At 35.0% G+C, this 20,523-nt stretch overlaps 1 protein-coding gene across 1 annotated transcript in view; it reads left to right on the top strand.

The window, feature by feature from the left end:
* The window catches only part of LOC111416508 (modular serine protease-like), a 32,845-nt gene that overhangs the window by 7,036 nt on the left and 5,286 nt on the right, over nucleotides 1-20,523 (top strand). The window contains exons 2-7 of the mRNA XM_023048549.2: nucleotides 5,215-5,299; nucleotides 5,414-5,521; nucleotides 5,589-5,723; nucleotides 5,781-6,092; nucleotides 6,162-6,373; nucleotides 14,056-14,256. Coding sequence (XP_022904317.2) covers nucleotides 5,215-5,299; nucleotides 5,414-5,521; nucleotides 5,589-5,723; nucleotides 5,781-6,092; nucleotides 6,162-6,373; nucleotides 14,056-14,256 — 1,053 coding nt within the window. The remainder of the gene's footprint in view (nucleotides 1-5,214; nucleotides 5,300-5,413; nucleotides 5,522-5,588; nucleotides 5,724-5,780; nucleotides 6,093-6,161; nucleotides 6,374-14,055; nucleotides 14,257-20,523) is intronic.

Below are 20,523 nucleotides of genomic sequence, written 5' to 3'. Positions count from 1 at the left end.
CCATATCCCAGGTACGTGTACTCTTTCACTTGCCCTATCTCTCTTCCCTGCCACCTCCATTCCTCCTTCTTTCTTCTTCTCCCTTTGCAGAACTTCATTATCTTTGTTTTCTCGACGTTTACCTCCAACACCTTCGCTTTAAAATATCTTTCCAGGCACCTCATCATCTCCTTCATCTCCACCGCCTCTCTAGCCACGACCACCAAATCGTCCGCGTACGCCAAGGCGTGCACCTTTGTTCCTCTTATCACCACCCCACCAATTTGCCCCTTCGCAAGTCTCTTTTCCAAGTCCGCCGTATATATTGCAAATAGTGTGGGACTAAGCGGGCACCCCTGTCTCAATCGCTTTGTCGTCCAGAATACCTCACTTAACTCTTCCCCCACTTTAACCTTGGCCATCGCCTCCCTGTACATCTCCTTCACCCTCCCTATCAGTTGTTCTGTTATACCACTCTTCCTCATTTCCTCCCACAACTTCTCTCTATCCACGTTATCGAATGCAGCCTTCAGGTCAATAAACAATGTATACAGCTTTCCCCCCTTCTTGTTCAACTCCCTATCTACCAGGTGTTTCAGAATGTATATATTGTCAACATCCGGCAATAATTCTCCCCTCGCCATTTCCTCTTCCAACCTCCCCAGCAGTATCTTTGCATAAATTTTGAAAGTTGTGTCCAACAGGGTGATCCCTCTATAATTACTCACCACCCCTTTATTTCCCTTTTTATACAGTGGGCATATTATTCCCATCCTCCACGTTTATTACCTTCCATAGCTTCTTCATCACCGTTTCCGTCGCCTCCAACCATGCCTCAGTTTGGATCTCATCCTCTCTTGGAGCCCTTCTCCTTTTCAGTCCCCTCAACACTGCCTCCATTTCTTCCAGTGTTATCTCTTTTCCTGCTTGCACCCCTCGCTCTCCATCCCCCAGTCTTCTCTCTTCCACCCCTCCCAACAATCCCATGAAGTAGGTTCTCCATTCAGTTATTTGTATATCTCTGCCGACTTCCTCTCTTCCCTTCCTCATCCTCTTTAAGTATCTCCATACCTCATTTTCCTCTTTCAACTCCATCTTCGAATCTTCTCAGCCTCCCTTTCCTTCAGCTCCCTCTTTGCATTTTCTCCTGGCCTTTATATATCTATCTATCTCTACCTCCCCTCTCTGCTACTGTCTCAATTTCGGTTATATCGATGAAAGCATGAAAAGGCTTTCGCACAAATGCAGCTTCTTGCTCAGAGAATTCTGGAAAATAACGCTGGATTTCACACTCAAGTGCTTGAAGGTTGTTTAGCTGATCTAAAATATCGGATAAATACGCTACCCTTGGATTCAATTCTTGTTATTAAAATGAATCACAAGGTCATGTTTGTCTTTTAATTCTAAAAACTTTCTTTTTCCAATGCATATACGCGGCCAACAACATTTCCTTTTGACAACCAACGCACAGCAGTATAAAAGAGAAGAACTTCATGATCTGTGTTCATATTTTTGCAAAATTCCTTGAACAAACGCGTATTTAGAGCACTACTTTTTATGTAATTGACAATTGTTACCAAAGAGTTGAGGACTTCTTGCAGATGCTTGAGGAGTGTCTTACTGGCAAGGGTATATCGGTGAATCATATAATGTATTCCCTTTGCTTGCGGTGCAATTAATTTTTGATTGAAAGCCAGACTACATCCAAGCATTGCTGGTGCTCCGTCAGTGCATATTCCACGTAATTTTTTCCACTGTAAATCATTACTTTCAAAAAGCGAACTTATCATATCCATGACATTTTGACCTTTCGTAGTTGTTTTTAGGGGTTTGCAAAACAGAAACTCTTCTTTGATACGGTCCGAGTGAATATATCTTACGAAAACTAATAATTGGGAACATGAACTAACGTCAGTGGACTCGTCAAGTTGAATTGAAAACACAGGAGACGCCTTTATTTCAGATAAAATTTGTTCCAACACGTCTTTGGACATGTCTGAAATGCGCCTTTGAATTGTGTTGTTGAATAAGAATATATTACGCATTTTAGTCTCACTCGTATCATCAAGAATTAGCTTAACGGACTTTAATAAGGGTTTCTGCAATTGTATGGGTTTTTTTTATTTTTTGCAACTTCCAATGCAATTTCATATGATGCTTGAACTACAGCTTGGTTTTGTTGTTGAAACGACCTAGTAAAATCCAATTTTTGTTGTTTTAAGGCACTCTCATGCCGTTTAAAAAAGTCCAAGTCTTTAGTAATATATTCGGAATGTTTTGTTTCTAAGTGGCGTTTAAGTTTTGAAGGTTTCATAGACTCAGAACTCAAAACAGCATTGCATAAAACACACTGTGGCGCTTCTGTCCCGTTATTAATAACGACCGTAAATCCAAACTTTAAATAATTCTCAGAATATTTTCTTTTTCTCCATGATTTTAATTTTAAAATAAAATCTTCACTGAAAATTTAAAAGAATAGTAGTGTTTAAATATTTGGAATTAATAATATTTTATATTGTTACTTACCAAAACAGTAAATAATAGAACAGACGGTTTTAGACGTAATCTAAGAACACTATAAACAAACACTTATACTTGTGCGATATATTATAAAACTAGATTCGAAGCTAGGTTCGTTTGCTCATTTGTTGCAAAGAAGAAAAATAATAAGCAACAGTTTCGTTGAGTCAAACTTATTTAAGTAAAATATGACACCCTTGTGGGTCGCGACCCACCGGTTGGGAATCGCTGATCTATAATAATACAGATAATTACGAAACTGAAAACAAACGAGACGGCGAGAAGAAAGATTTGAGAATAACTAACCGAGAAAAACCTAGGAAACGCATAGATTGTGATTGCCCAAAAGTGCAGATACTGTTGAAAATTTCCTCTGCTACTCTATCTGTATCAACAGTGTGTAAATTATAAATTCCTGCAGTGTTTTATTAATAATTGTAGTTAATTATTATGATTACTACGTTGTTCATATCAAGCATCTATTGCATTTAATATCCAGGACTTCCTGGTAAATTATGTTGGGTTAGGTTATGTGTATTGCACAATATCCATTTGAGATATTGTGCAAAGTCATCTTTGTTCAATAGGGTAAATAACTTTAAGTATGGCCATATGGAATGTTCTATCAGATCAAGATTCTTTGCTAGATCAGGGATTCCAGATATAGTGTGTTGGGTAACGTTATTCCAGGTACAATATATTGAGTATTTATATATTGAGTCTATTCTTGAAATCGTGGTAGTTTTATATTTTGTAATGGAGAGTTTCACAGCCAGATTTTTTGTAAAGATTAATACATTCAATATTGGCAGACCTAAGAGGTGAATGAAAGCCTTTTTATATTATTTTTCCTCTTTTTCAAGGTACAACCAACATAGGATGATCTGGTTATAATCCAACGCAAGTTGACGTTTTTTTGTTTCTTTGCAGTTCTCTACATTCACTATTGATGCACTGTAAATGATATAGCTAACAGATCTTTCTTATCATTCCACAAACTTTTCCTTTTCGAAAAGCAATTGTTTCTCCAATTTTTAATTCTTTAGATTTAGGGCAGATCTAGGTCTTTGTTTTGAACCTTAGTATTATTCCAAAGTCTTGTTCCTTTATGTCAGTAGGTATCAAGCAAACATTTCCGAAAGTTTTGTATCACAAGGAATATGTTCAGTAGTCTCTGACTTGTCGTTGCAAAGTCGATAAATTTGATCCTCAGCTCAGGTCAGGAAATCTGAGAGCGACCTTAAGTCCTCTTTGTTGAGGTAAAAAACCTCTTTGGTTTTCTTTTGCGACAGAGTTATCATACTCTTCGCCTGCATGTGCCCTGGAAATTCTTTCCAGCGCAAGGCTTCTTTTAAGTTCTCCCATGTGTTAATCACCTGCTTTAAGTGGCTTTTTTGTAGTTTACAGCCGGGTTGGAGTCCAATAAAGAGCATATTCGCTGCCTCTTTGATCTGAAACCTACCATAGAGTAACTTAATTATCCCTAGCGAGTTTTCTTAGGTTATCGGTACATTCCTTGACTATTGCGGATTCTCACGTGTAGACCTGAATTGCCTTTAGGGCAACCCAACTCTCCGCAAAGACGATTATCGGTGCCCCTTCCTAACTCTTTTCTTGGTTCAAAACGGTGTAGAAGTTTCTGACAAAAACTTCAGCATGAAAAATGATTGTATCCCAGCTTTAGGGCATTTAATCTCTTTTGAGTTGAGGTTCACCCTTCGTCCATCAAACATGAGGATGACTAAATGGTCTCAAACATAAATTTTAGTCTATATGGTTGATAGAAATTATATTTCTTGGGTATAAGATCTGTTTTAATTTGAATCAAGTGGTTTAGGTATGGGTTCGCGTGAAGAGCATGGCTTTAGTGACAAAGCTAGCTGCTTCTTTTTGTATATACAAGTGAAGTGATGTAAGACCGAGTAGATCTTCAAGGGTAGCCATCGGGCAAGATCTCATTGCACCCGTTATATTAAGACATGCAAGCCGCTCGATTTGTGTCAACTATTGTTGTGCTGCCTTGTGATTTATTTTTGACCACCAAACTAATGAAGCAGAGGCGACCATGGATCTGATTATTGCCACATAGGCCCAGTGAGCCAGTCGTGGTTTAAGACCCCACTTCCTTTTAAGGAGCCTATGGCAGATCTGTATAATCACTCAATTAAGTTCTTCAATGGAACTTTTAATTAAAGCTTCGTTCTCCAACTGAATGGACTATTTCTACTTTGTTCGGATTAATAGTGAGCTCATTATTCCTACACCATATCGTAACCCATATTTTCATGTATATGGGCTTGGTCTCGATAACAACATTATTAAGTTTTTCCATTATAGCTGGGTTTCTGCACTAACTTGGTAGGTGATGGATTTGCAAGTTTCTTAAATGGTCTTTCAGACATTTGAATTAGTCTTCGGACCATCGTTAGTCATATGAACTTGCTTAGTTAGATGTAAATGGAGGAAATCGATCGTTTTCTTTGTGCTTAGGACGATTATTAGTGATTTTTCATCACTGGCGATCGAAATAGCAATCCTCGTAGCTTCCAGGTGAACTAAGTCAGATTGACTTGGTGATTGACTAAAATCTTGATCATTTTGATACTTCAATCTGCAATAAAGCAATCTTGATGCTTAAAAAATTTCCAAAACTTTACTTTTGAATACATTAAATTTTTTAATATTTATATTACGCATTGTTTTTTAAATTTCTAGGTATTTCATTTTCGGAAGCCCACAATTTTTGGAAATTTCCTAGTTATAATTCCACATTAAGCAGAGTAAAAAGACAAAACTGTGGGTAAAGTATCATTAACCTTTATAAGTATTATAAAAATGGTTGACATAAATTTACAACTCCAAATCAACGCCGAAATGATATCAAAAAAATAATTGTAATTTTCTTAATTTGAAGATTTAATTGTGAGAATGGAGACTGCATCTCTACGGATAATGTTTGCGATGGCACTGTTGAGTGTAAGGATGGTTCCGATGAAACTGAGAAAATGTGCTCTGCTCTTCCGTTAGTTAACTAATGAGTCAAGCAAAAAATAATTTTTTTAATTAACCGAATTATTTTATTTACTTAGATGTCCTTCATTTTTATTTAAATGCAATTATGGAGCTTGTATAAACAAAGAAAAACTCTGTAATGGTATTAAAGATTGTGCTGATAATTCGGATGAAACTGGGCAAGGTTGTACAACCGGTTCTTCAGCTTGCAGGTAATAAAACAAAATCAACATAATATATTTGTTTTAAATCATACATATTCATTTCAGCCCAACTGAATTTCGTTGCCAAAATGATGAGTGTATAAACGCATTTTTAGTATGCGATGGTCGAAAAGACTGTAGTGATGGTTCGGATGAAACAGTGGATTCGTGCAGAGGAAACGTATGCGCTTCTTTCTTGATCAAATGTAATTATGGCGCTTGCGTGGATAAAAACTCACGATGCAATGGTATCAAAGAATGTGCAGACGGTTCCGATGAATTTGGATGTGACTCAACACCTCCGGTTACATCAGTTGTAGTGCCGGTTACAACGGTTGTAGTGCCAGTTACACCATCTACAGGCGGTGATGTACCTGAGTATGAAAATGTTTTTAATCTTACACAGATGTTTTTTTATTTATCGTTTTTTTCTTTTTAATTTTTTAGTGGCGGTTGTCGTCTGTTAAATCATCCACCAAATGGTCAACGTTACTTTCCCACCGGCCGCAAATATGTTCCTAATGATCCAGTAGATAAAGGGACAAGTATTACGGTTAAATGTAACCCTGGATATAGACCTACCAATTTAATAGGAGGCGGCGTTGCTTATTGTATAAATGGAAAATGGCTTGGAGACACTTCTGACAATGTTTGCTATAGTAATAACATTTCTTTTCATTCACCTTTCTTTAATACAGAGTGGAACAAAACTCTTTGAAACGCCTAATTTACTATCTTACTAAATAAGTAGCCAGAGTCGTACAAAATTTGGGATACAAAGATTCCAGATTATACATTCGTAGCGTTGCCAGATTTACTGTTTTTCTGGTATCATAAGTCACTTTGCGATTTTTAAACCTTTTCAATACGAGGTCAATCATCTGTATTATTAAGGGTTTGACTAAATATCGTTATAATCGACAACAAAAGTTTAGATGCCATGCAAAGCTTTATTGTAGATCTACAAGCATCCTAATAGCACCATCTTCGAAAGTAGAACATATCCGGGGAAATCCAGATGGGTGCAACCCTATCTTTTGATATGAAACTGCACGCGATTTAGTGATTTAGACTAACCATGACCAAAGGAAGAGATTTAAGGAAAGCAATCTAAGAGGGGAGCTGTAACTACACTCACTTCATAGAAGATAAAGAGAACTTTGACATGAATCACTTAAGTGAAAGAATGCTAAAAAGGGCAACCACAGCTATTCTTACTAACAAAACTACTAAACAAAAGCTTCTAGTCTTAGAATGGATGAACAACTAGAAAAGGCAGCTGAAATATTTAACAAGACCAAGAAACTTAGAAAAGAAATTCTGAAGACTCAGGAAAGTTTGAACAAGAATCCATGAGATCAAGAAACCTATTCTTCCTATTGGAAACAATAATGAACTATGGGCCAGACACAAAGTAACGCTGTTTGCTGAAAATTGGATTAAGAAATGACCAATATTGAAAACCAAAGATCGGATCATATCACATCAGTTAGTTAGAAAGAAGTAGCAGATAAGACAAGAACTAACCTGAATCCAAAGAAAACTCCAAAATTCGATCTTATTACTGGGAAATCCCTAAGCACCTACCTAAAAAAAGCTATAGTCATGCTGACCTACCTATTCAATGCAGCCTTTATATTAAAACATATACAGGGGTGTTAAAAAGTTGCAGAGGTTATCATGAAACAACTTAACGACGTCAAATCATACAAATTGATTTAACTATTACCCATAGTCTCAAAGTTCTTCAAGATGCTACTGCGCAAAAACTGAGGCCAATTAATAACCAAATCCCTGATTATTAATTTGAGCAAAAGCCATCAACAATAGACTACTATCCCTGCAAAAAGTCAAGGCATCTCACTTTAGAGATCAATATCTTCATAACCGCTCGATGGAAATCTTAATTTGGGAATTTTCGGGTCCGTGGTTTTTCTTTTATCGCCAGTTAAATGAAAAAAGTACCCGATTTTTGAGAGTGCCAGCAACTTTGTCTACTTTGCGATCTTTTTTCTCCAAAACTATTTGACGAAAAAATTTCAAATTTGAACTGGTGGTAAACCGATGTGTTCTTAATGGATAAAATATGGATGGTGCTTATTTTATTTTTTCGATATTCCATATAGTTTCGCGGAAAATCGCGGTTTAGTAAGATGCGGTTATTTCGAAAACGACCTGGCGGATTTCAACGCGGTTTTTACCAAAATATGTCAAATAATGTCGGTTGTCGGATTCCGTTATCATATCAAATTTAAGGCTCCCTAATTTTTTAAGAGCGATTTAATGGAATTACAAATTAAAGAGAAACAGAAATAAGCTATGCGGGGAAAGGAGGGTTTCGTTCAATCGGAACAGATGGTGCGTCCCAGACAGTACGTCGCGCCTTTATCTTACCTACATAAAGAAATAAGACGCGACGTCCTGTCTGGCACGCACCATCTGTTCCGATTGGACGGAACCCCCGTCACCCCGCAGACCTTATTTCTATTTCTCTTTAATTTAAATTTATTCCATTAAATCGCACTTAAAAAATTATGGAGATCTAATTTTGAAAAACTGGTAACGGACTCTGACAACCGACATTATTTGACATGGTTTGGTCAAATCCGCGAGGAAATCCACCCAGCCGTTTTCGACATAACGGCGTCTTACTAAACCGCGATTTTCTTAGATGTTGTTAAGAAGGCTTGATACCTAAACTAAGCAAAGCGTTCCCAAAACATTACATAGAGATATTAGCATCGTACGACTCGGACGGACTCTTCAGACTTAGAAGGATAAACTCCGTGGTTTTCTATTTATCGCGACAAAAAAAGTACCCCATTTTTTAGTATACCGGCAAATTTGTCCACCTTTTCTTTCTTCGATTCTCTCTTCTCTCGATGTCTGTTCCAAAAGACAACGTAGACAAGGATATTACGGCGATCTTCGTACATAGCGGTATCGATAAGATTATGTTTTTCTATGTATTTATCCTCAACTGAAGCAATTGCATCTCGACACAAGTTGAGAAAGTTATTGTAAAGGTGTTGTTGTTCCTTGCCATTTTACTTTTAACATAGGCCCATATTACTTCAATTACGTTAAATTTGCAGTGAGCTACTGGTAACCAAAGCAATTCTACCTTGCCGAACCTAATTTGTTGTACCAAAGAATCCAACAGATAACATATCTGACAATGATGAGGGAGTGAAAGTTGTAAAAGCTGTGGTCTGGTGATTGATCAAATAATTTTCGGGTACCGGCACATTCCTTTACTGAAGCCATGCAGTAATATACCCTTTTTTCCACACGGTAGTTGGATTTCTAGAATTAGGATCCAACATAATATGGGGCTTGGTCTATCAGAATAACAGATTTCGCAGGAATTATGGCCAACACATGCCTGAACCACTCTTCGTAATGTCATCATTTCTTGATGATGGTAGCCTTGTTTTTCTCACCAATAAAACATTTTTCTAGAAATCAGAAGAAGACTATCAGGCGCCATTAGGTCTGATGGGTGCTGGCACCTTCAAAAAAAACCGCGTAGCCGAAAATTTTCAAATTCACGCAAATGTTCATTGATGACAAACTTTACTGCTATTTCTATCATAAAACTGTTGCGAAGATATCGATCTCTAAATTGAGGGGCCTTGACTTTTGGCGCGGCTACTAGAGGTGGAGGGGACTACGGTGGGCAGATATGCAGATGACACCGCACTACTTGCAGTGTAAAAAGATCAGGAATTATTCACTGGAAAACTACAAACCGCCAAAAATGCAATACTCGAGAAACCAAAAAGTGAAGAATAAAGTTAACCGAACCGATATGTATCCATACCAATTTTATAAACACACTTCAAAAACATCCACCGCCTCTGGATATAAATAGCACCATTATCCCATATGAGAATTAAGCATGACACTGGACACCAAAAAAATTAATTATAACTGTTCTGTTACCAGTGATTGCACCTGTTGAAAACTGACACGAGGTTGATCTGTAGAGTTATCAAAAGATCGAGCACTTGAAATAGTAGTAAAACGTGGATGATATTCTATAACACCCATTTGCAGCAATGGGGAATATTTTGAAAGTCATCTGACAATGATAAAAAGAAACATCTGATCGGAGTTTGAACCATTTTGTACACATATTTTTTCTCTCTTTCTCTTTGATCTAATTTGCGGGGTTGCAGATAGTTCTGAATTGCCATTATTATTTGTCTCAGTCTCAGGCGAATCTAGTATACTGGATTCTGCGTTGTTGCTTCCCAATGTAGGTGTCAGAAATTTTTATTTCTTCATCTGATGCTACGAAGCTGAGGGTGCTTGTGTCCGAGGCGTTGCCTCCATCGCGCATTATCCTTAACAGTATAGATTGTAGCGCCGTGGCCTCTATCTTTCAGAGCCTTTTGCCTTAACGTATGTATAATACTTATTTGTATGATAAGGTCACGAAGAATTGATGTCACTAGTTGAAAGAAAGAAGCCGGGGTCGCTACATTACATCAATCGCGTTTTATCGTTAATCCTTTAAGGACCAAGACCGTATATATACGCAAAATAAAAACTGCTTTGTATACCAAAGCAGTATCTACACGCAGTATTGGAGGCACGTGTAGGGATAAATTCGCACGATAAAATTGCCGTATACAATTTGTCTAATTGTAGGCTGCGAAACTTACTACATTTTAGACTTCATAATTTGTAGCGGAGTATTAACAGAAGTAAAAGATTTTGATAAAGCTGACGCTATAAATTCTGTAAGAAAATCTGTCAAGTTATTCTCAATTTATAAGCCTTATACAAAATGAAATGTACGAATAATATCAATTTGCTAGATTTTCAAGTCAAATCACTTATACGCAAATATATAGAGGTGGTGCTGAGAAATGTATGTATAAAAAGCTGGAGATCTGATGAATCGCACTCTCCCTTTTAACTGCCAGGCACTTTCTATCGGTAAATCGCAAAAATTAAACAACAAATAAAACTGTAGTCAAGTGATGTGTTGTTTATACAAAAAATAAAATACGTAAAGAAACCTCGTATAATTGTCAATCTTATATCTATTATTATATATGGCTCGGCCCTGAAAGAGAAAAGGTCTAGAATGTAGCTCCTCAGCTACAAGGTGCCTCGACATCTATTTTTCAGATCCTGTAAAGATGTATCTTCGCTGCCGTAATATACAATAATACTTACTTATACGAAAAGGTGGTATTGTGGTGAAAAGTTGAAAGAATGTCTAGAGCCGTTGCTCTCTTTGAAAAGAGTCCCTAATATTTTTCAATTTTTTTGAAGACTTAAATATCCTAAATATAATAATAATAATTATTATTTTCGAATTATTTCTCTCTAAATCAAACGCAATTAGAGTTACATAATCGACGAAGGGCGAGGTTCAGCCAGAAGACTGATCTTCCACCTAACGCTTCAAACGTAAAAAAAAACATAAAAACTATATATGTATACAAAAAGGGACTAAATTTAAGAAATAAAAATAAAATATCCAATTGGTAAATTAAGTTATTAAATTATTAAATTCGGTCGAGGCCCAAAAAATAGAAAAATAAAAAAATAATGTATAATTATGTAAATTTTCTCAGAAAAAGCAAAGCGACTTTCTATTTTATTTTATTCTCCCCCGCAGAGGTAGACAGTCATATAAAATGGGATTCCTGGTGCTCACATTGCTGAGTCAGCAAATAGCGATGTACCTAATTTGTTTTTAAAATTTTTGTTATTTAATTGGCGGAATTCTGTTGGCAATTTATTTCAAATTAATGACACATTGTACGTGAGAGAGTGTTTGAAAAATTCTGTTCTATGTTGGTACATCTAGTAGTCCCCGATATCTGACATTGATGCAGTGAATATCTGATCTAAATCGAATCTTACGGCAAAGGTAGGGCGGAGTTTTCTGCACGAGGATTTTGTTGTACAACACAGCACCATGTAACTGACGTCGATTTGCCATATTGAGCCATCCAACTATTTTAAGTTTGGGAGAAATACTGTGTACCGTGCGCGGTACACCGAAAATCAACCTTAAACATGCATTTTGTACCCGTTGGACTCGCTGCATATCTCGAGTCCTAAGGTGTGGCCCATAAAGGACGTCACAGTAGTTTAAATGGGAAAGGACTATGCTTTGACAGTGTTCCGTTTTTGGTGACAATTCAATGTATCACGATTTTGAAAAATTAACCTTAAATTGTAGAAACATGCTCGTAAACATTTGTTGATATGAGATGTTAAATTTACTTTTCTATCAATAATCACACCTAGACTTTTTATTTCTTGAGAAATGTTTAATTGTATTTCATTAATTTCAATGTATGTTGGTTGCTATTGCCTCATAGATCAGAATTAAAATGGGCACACGCTAAATCTACCGATTCTGGACGAAAAGATAAATATAGTTGCGTGTCATCGGCATAAAAGTGACTTTGTACATAATCAAGACACTCACCAATTCGCGACGTATATAATACAAACAAAATAGGGCTAATGCCTGATCCCTGAGGAACACCGCAATTCATGGGAAGGAGATTAGATTTCGAGTTATTATAACTCTCTGCCTTCTGTCACACAAGAACGATTGAAACATTTTAGGCAGATAGGGATAGTCCACTGGATTTAAAAATAGCTGGCAAAAGTTCGTGATTTACAGTATCAAACGCCCTAGAGAAATCCAGCAATACAAGCGCCGTTCCCAATTTATCATTTATAGCTTCATGAACATCATCAATGACCTTTAGCAGCGCTGTTGCTAAAGCTATACCCCTCCCGAAAACCCCGGTGATGTTCAGGTAATAAATTAGTATTATTTATAAAATTCCGTAGTTGACCCTCTATCACTTTCTCCAACACCTTTCATAACACAAGTAGGAGCGATATCGGTCGTAGGTCGGCTAAATCAGTAGGGTTAGATTTCTTTTTTAAAGGGATTACGTGAGCAATTTTCCACGAGGAGGGAAAAACAGAATGATTTAAACTATAATTAAAAATATGTGTGACATAGGGTAGCAAAAAGGGAAGACATAATGAAATCATGTGCTTATTTTGCCCTTCGTGACCAGCCGAGCTGCTCTTTACTGATTCAAAAATCGTGAAGATCTCATACTCAGTAACTTGATGAAAAACTAACTCGTTTGTGGTTGCCTTAGGGTTATTTAAATAATAATTAATTAAATTGCCATTATCATGGTCAAATTGTGGTACATTCTGGTATTAAAATGCTCTGGAAGCAGATAAACCTTTTTATTTTGGGCAGATATGTTTATGAAAGTAATTTCTTAAGTCATGATTTCCAAATTACGGAACAACAACTACAAGAGAAATAGTGTCGGGCCAACCCAATCGCTATTCCCCTTTTGACTAGGGATAAGTGGTATAAAATAGCGGACAATTTCCAAATTACACCTAGAGCTCTAGATTGCTAGAAATTAAAATTGAATCAGGAGCATATTCGGTTCGCTTTATTTCAGCTACAAGCACTTTTTCTCAATTGTATTACTGGCAATATGCAATGCAAATTAAAGTAAGTTTATTTATATAGATATTGTATGGTACATATGGCATATGCGGTGATTCTTCTATTTTCAAGGATTTTGTCTTTTGTTATAAACTTTTAAGTAATAACCTTGGACATACCGATTAATAAGTCAAAGGAAACGGCCAACCAATGCCATTCGTTTTGGTGGGTGAAGAGGCTTATTCTCCGTCAGAATATATAATGCAGGAAGAATCTTGCTTGATACCGAGAGAACATTTAATTACCGACTCTCACGAGCTCGCTACTGCATCGAATATAGTTTTGAAGTCTAGCTGAGATTACAAGCCGAAGTCGCTCGCGGTCGAGGCAGCACAATTAATATCATACCAACCCAAAACTTATCAGCACATTGTTGCCCCTCGGCCTTAGTTAAAATAGGAAATGTATAATTTTATTTGATTAAGCTAAGGTCCCTTGCTGGCGAGACAATACAATTAATATCATAGCAACCCAAATACGAACAACACATTGCTGGGCCTTGGCAGTAAGCGCTATGAGATGGATATGGAATCCAGGACACATTGATTATTCCTGAGAGTTTGTTCGAAATACCTTCACTCTAGACCAAATACAACATGATACCGACATTATTACTCCAATATTATAAAGGGACATGTTCGCGGTTACTTTTGTGTATGTTAATTACCGAGTATGTGTCCGAGAAACAGTAAATGTGGAAATATTGCAATCATTTTATAAATCTAGCTACTTATTTACGATAAAATTAAGCGTTTCCAGCTTCTTGCTCCACTCTTTATGTAATTCTCTTATTTTAAATATTTCTGTATCTTTTAGAAGGGTGTCCACCGTTAATTGATTCAACATTTGTTGCGCATTGCACAAGAGGTTCCCAATCAGTAAATTGTTCAGCAGCAATCGAAGGCACAGTGGCGAATGTCGAATGTAAGAATTTTTATACATACGGAGTACGTAAAACGAAGACCACGCAGTGCAGTGCAGGACAATGGTATCCTAATGTAGGATCTTGCGATGCAGGTCAGAACTCGTCCCAAAGTGATATTTACGTTTTTAATTTTTATTTGATTTTTAATCAACCCGTGAAATATGTTAAAGTAATTAGAGAAAAACCGAATTTAATTTATAATACTATTTACGATGTGAGATGACCTTTAATACAAGAATAAGAAATAGTTTAATAGAATATTTATAAGGCTTTTTGGATGATTTATTTTTATGTTTACTTGGAACTAGTTTCGGCTGTTAATACACAATTGTAAATGAAATAAAATAAAGTTTCGAAAATTAAATGAAGTTTACATTTTTCGTAATTTTTGACTGATTATGGCTTTTAACAACCGAAATTAGCATCAAAGTAGAAATAAAAATAAGGAAAAATGTTATTTAATTTTTTATTGATTTAAGAAGTCTTGGTTTTATGTTAGTTTTTTCTTTCAAATACATAACAAAGCCATCATCAGGAAAAAGTATCAGGGTGATCCTATAATTATCTTTAGAGTTTCTTTTCTACAAGATATTTTATATATTTTATATTTTACATGCTTCCAAAGAAAGAAATCGTAGGGGGTTAAGTTAGGTTACCTAGACGGCCAAGAAAATAAAGGTAGGTCACACGCATTGGGGTTAGTCTGCAAATTTCCATCTGGCGGACTTCATAAATATCTTAAAAGAAGGAACGCGCTAACATAATAAAGATAATACATGAGTTGATGGATAAAATCATAGAGAAAGTAATATCTTTAAATATGAGGTACGTGATGAGTACTAATAGAGCTGGCATATAGAAAATGCAGCAATAATCGCAGGAACACAAGACGACACACAACGACAACTGCATCACTTCATTCAAGTATGGCTTCATTTCAACTCATGGTTATTTCCACTGATGCGACTAATTATACCCTTCGCATCGACAATTGGAGAAGGATGTCTTCTAACCGGTTGAAATGACGATAGATGCTGGAGCAAGCCAAGACCCACAGAGGGTTGTCCACAGAATTCATTTATCCAAATCTCACAGACACACTAAGAAGTCAAAATATTTCTACAAAATACAGTAAATATGTACTGGCGAAACAACATATTGGCCGATAGTTATTGACTTCTGCATTATTAAGGAATTGCTAAGTTAATCATTAAAATTTGATCTGCGCATGGAAACTGGGGTGGTTAACTTGACAAAGCATATAGAATGAAATACCACTAGGGAAAGAAGTAATTTCTTCATCAGTTAAAGAAAAAATTGCTGAAAAAAGACAATTGCGAAAGATTCATAAACTAGGAAAATGCCAGAAAGATTACCTAGTTATTCTCTAAGATATTCGAAAAGCTGTATGTCAAAAGATTCAATACGATTTATAAAAGAGGAAAATAACTAATCAACCAAATCAATAAGGATCTAAATGCTAAAAGATATTAGTTCTACAATTTTCATCAGCATTTCTCCAAGATTTGATAAGATGTGGCACAGAGGCTTATAAGTCAAATAAAAGAGACTCTTTCTCCATCCGTACTATCAACTATTGAAATCATCTCTGATAAGCGGACACTTTCCTGTTAAATACGATAGTGCACTTCAATTCATATCCCCTGTTATCAGGAGTGTCAAGGTAGCGTTCTCTGCCTTGTATGTGTCTTTTGTATACGTCAGATCGAAAAGTACCAGTTTTGCGACATGTGCTATGACATCACAATATGTAACACTGACGCAATGTCTGCCTCTAGACATTTAAAGCATATTAAAGCAGCATAATTTAAACATCATTCAGGAGTGGAAGAAAATGTGGCGAATCAGAGTGAATGGACTTAAATCCAAACATATCATTTTTAATATGCGTAGAGAAACTCCCCTTCTTTTACGACCAGAAACGTCAACTACCATAAGTGGAAGACGCCAAAACGATTTTCTCCAAACGCTACGTATAGCTAGATAAAATGTACTGGATAAACAGTATTTGTGATACTGGAGCCATGGTTCCAGGCTACAATTGAATAAGAAAATACGACACATACATTTAAAAAAAAGATTTTTTAAAAATGTATTATTTTTTATTTATAAATTTCGCAATTTAGTTTAATTATCCTGTTAATTTCAATAATATTATCTTATAATTTTTATATCATTTCATAAACTAGAATCTTCAAGCTACAATTTAACAGACATATCATATCATGACTGTTAAAAATAGGGTGGACATAATTTTTTGAAAATTTCCTTGTTGAGTTAGATTTATAAATTTGACAAATTTTTTAAATGATTTTTTTCTGAAAATTTCAATAATATTGTCTTATAACTTTTAGCTTCAATTTAACATAGATATCATTGACAATTTTTTCTTTAATAATTGTTTTCAGTTAATTTCAATAACATTATCTCATAACTTTTATATCATAAATTAAAATCTTTGAATTTAACAAATGTATATCATATCATGATTCTTCAAAATACAGTCGATATAATTTTTTGAAAATTTCGCGTTATTTTTGATTTATAAATTTAACAATTTCTTCTTTAATCATTTTTTTCTGTTAATTTCAATAATATTATCTTATAATTTTTATATCATCTCATTAACTAGAATCTTCAAGCTACAATTTAACAGACATACCATATCATGAGTCTTAAAAATACGATGGACATGATTTTTTAAAAATTTCCTTGTTAAGTTAGATTTATAACTGACAATTTTTTCTCTAATCATTTTTTTCTGGAAATTTCAACAATATCGTCTTATAATTTTTATATCATATCATAAACTAGAATCTTTGGGATTTAATTTAACATATGTATCATATCATGAGACTTCAAAATACAGTCCATGTGATTTTTTGAAAATTTCGCTTTAATTTTGATTTATAAATTTAACAATTTCTTCTTTAATCATTTTTTTCTGTTAATTTCAATAATATTATCTTATAATTCTTATATCATCTCATAAACTAGAATGTTGAAGCTACAATTTAACAGACATATCATATCATGACTCTTAAAAATACGATGGACATGATTTTTTGAAAATTTCCTTGTTAAGTTAGATTTATAATTTTGACAAATTTTATTAATGATTTTTTTCTGAAAATTTCAATAATATTGTCTTATAACTTTTGGGCACTTTTAGCTTCAATTTAACATAGATATCATATCAAGATTCTTAAAAATGCAGTCGATATGATTTATTCAAATTTTATATTATTCATAAATTTAACAAATTTATTTAACAATTTCTTCCTTAATATATTTTCCCTTAAATTTTAATAATGTTATCGTTTAGTTTTTATATCATATCATAAACCAGAATCATTAAGCTTCAATTTAACATACATACCATATCGTAATTCTTAAAAACACAGTTGGTATGGTTTTTCAAAATTTCGTACTATTTTCGATTTTCGAAATTTGGCAGTTTATTCTTTAACAATCCTTTCCTGGAAGCTTCAATAAAATTTTCTACAAGTTGTTATATTACATCATAAACTAGAATCGTGGTGGTTCAATTTAACATACATATCATATTAGGATTCTTAACAATTCAGTTGATATGACCTTTTGAAGATTTTATGCTAAATTACGTCTCAAAAGACACCATGCAACGCAACATCCCACTACATACCATGAAGAAGTGATGACATAAGGAAGTGATCCACCAGTGCAACACTAATTCGTTTTCGATATATATGATATTTATCCAATTTTACCGTTCCCAGTCAAAAGACAAACATGAGTACATTTATCAGACAATCCTATTTAGTATATTTTAAATTGAAAATCGGTAACCAAAATAAATCATGGGCTCCTCACAAGTGCGTAGGCAGTATGTGAAAAATTTATGGAGGGAACGCTTGGTAAATTTCAATTTGGTATTTCCATCATTCAACTGATTGGTGGAAACGTCAGGATATTACAAGAAAAATAAACGTAAAATGGAGGATCCTAGTTTACCACCCAGCTGAATATATGCTGCCTCATTCAGCTGTAATCCCAGTGTGAATTTTCAATGATTTTTCATTTTCAAATTTGGAAATACTAGTCTGGTGAAAATAGACATGAGTTGAATGATTTGGGACCATCCAAAAAATCTGCAGATATCTTAGCATCAAGACTGCACAAGAAAAAGTTTCATGAAAAGGGAGCTAAGGTTTCCTATTTCCGATCAAGAAAAAGTTTGTTTCTGTAACACTTTCGATTGCTATAACCTATAACGTACATGGTTTAATGGAAGAATAGTGACTTACAGCTTATAACACAACTGAATGGCGACTATTTATCGATGAATCAAAGCGGAGCTTGAAATGTGTTCTCCTCCACAATGAAAATTTATTTGGTTCAGTCCCGATAGGTTATTCAGTTCATTTAAGTGAAGAATATGAAGATATAAAGAGAGTTATTGATTTGGTGCAATATCATATACACCAATGGATTGTTTGTGTTGACTTTAAAATGGGTTGCTTCCTTCTTGGGCAGCAACGCTGATATACCCAGTATCGTTATTCGTGTGTGTGTCATTCGGACCGAATGGGAAATTGTCTTCGAAAATTGAAAGCAAACCTGTAAAGCAACCTGTACAATCTGGCGTAAAAAACAAAACAAAACAAAGGTATTACTGCCCCCGCCAATTTTAATTTATAATGTCACATAATATGATGACATTTATAAATTACTTAAAAGCGTAATTAAAGATGGATTTTTCACACATGCGCTAAATAACGGCACAGTAAAACTGAATCTTAATTCGGAAGAAAAGTACAGAGAAGCATCAAAGATGCTTACTGAAAACAATTTGTCCTGGTCAACTTATGAAAATAAGCAAACCATAAATCGGAAAGTGGTCGCCAAAAAGATGCATAAAAGATGTGATGTTAATGATATCAAAGATGATCTATTGGAGCGCAAGTATAACATTTGTAGAGTAACCCAAATGTTAAAATACAAAACAAAAGACCCTCTTCCTTTATACATCTTGGATTTTGCACCGTCAGATGATGTAAAAAGAATCCATGAAATAACAAACATATTAGGAATGCGTGACAAAATCGAAGAGTATAGAAAGCCAAAACAAATGCCCCAGTGCAAAAGGTGTCAAGGTTGGAGCCACACCAAAGCTTACTGCCACAAAAATCCGAGATGTGTTAAATGTGCTGGTGAACACTGGACCAGCGAATGCACTAAAGCCAAAGAAATCCCGGCTAAATGGTTCAACTGTGAAGAAAATCATCCAGCGAACTACCGAGGATGCATTGTGATTAAGGAACTACAAGCCATCAGGAATAAGAAAACAGTAAATTCAAATAAAATAAAGCCAGGCGTCTCTGTAAGTACATTAATCGATATGAAAGCTGACAGTAAATTAGGTCTAATACTAGAAAAAATACTTCAAGAAACAATAAAACCATTATATGCACGTCTAGATTTCATTGAAAGTAATTTAAACCAAGGAGCCATTCAAAAAAGAAAACAAAATGTCTAAAAAGCAGCAACTAAAAATAATGCTGTGGAATTCCAATGGTTTTCGACAGCATCAAAACACACTACCAATAATACTTAAAGAAAACAATATTGATATATGTCTTATCTCCGAAACTCCTTTTACACGAGAATCGTATATAAACATCTACCATTACAATATTTATCACACAATTCACACGAGTAGTGCTGCTCGAGGTGGAAGTGCAGTTATTATTAAAAGGAATGTTGTCCAATATTTGAACAATACAATTAGTACTGAACAACACCAAACTACAGTGGTAAAAGATCAAACTGCTAATGGTTTAATATCTGTAGGAGCAACGTACAAACCACCGAGACATAATCTCAAAAGAGAAGTTGTCAGGAAATTCTACTACATTTTAACAACAAATTTATGCTTGGAGGAGACTTTAATGCAAAACATATGTCTTGGGGTTCTCGCTTGACAAATACAAAAGGAAGATAACTGAACCATGCAATAGAAGCCCTAAATTTTGAGGGGCGCTCCACTGCGAAGCCAACTTACTGGCCATCAGATAGAAGTAAAATTCCGGACCTGCTTGATTTTTTTATTTCGAAAAATATATCGCTAAACTTCGTAAACATAGAAGAAGAGTTATGGCTGGACTTAGATCACTCAGCAATAATTATTACTCTAAATAACAAAGTATGTAACAAAGAACCCTTTTTTATCACTAACTAATAAACTCACTAATTGGAACCTATTTCAACAAACATTAGATAATAATATTCATCTTAATGCTCTTATGAAAACAATCGAAGACATTGACAATGAAGTAGAAAAGTTCTTAAAAGACATA

This window comes from Onthophagus taurus, chromosome 3, assembly GCF_036711975.1.
Source record: "Onthophagus taurus isolate NC chromosome 3, IU_Otau_3.0, whole genome shotgun sequence".
Lineage (NCBI taxonomy): Eukaryota > Metazoa > Arthropoda > Insecta > Coleoptera > Scarabaeidae > Onthophagus > Onthophagus taurus.
Note: the sequence above shows the minus strand (reverse complement) of the source record. Positions and strands in the feature narration are given on the sequence as shown.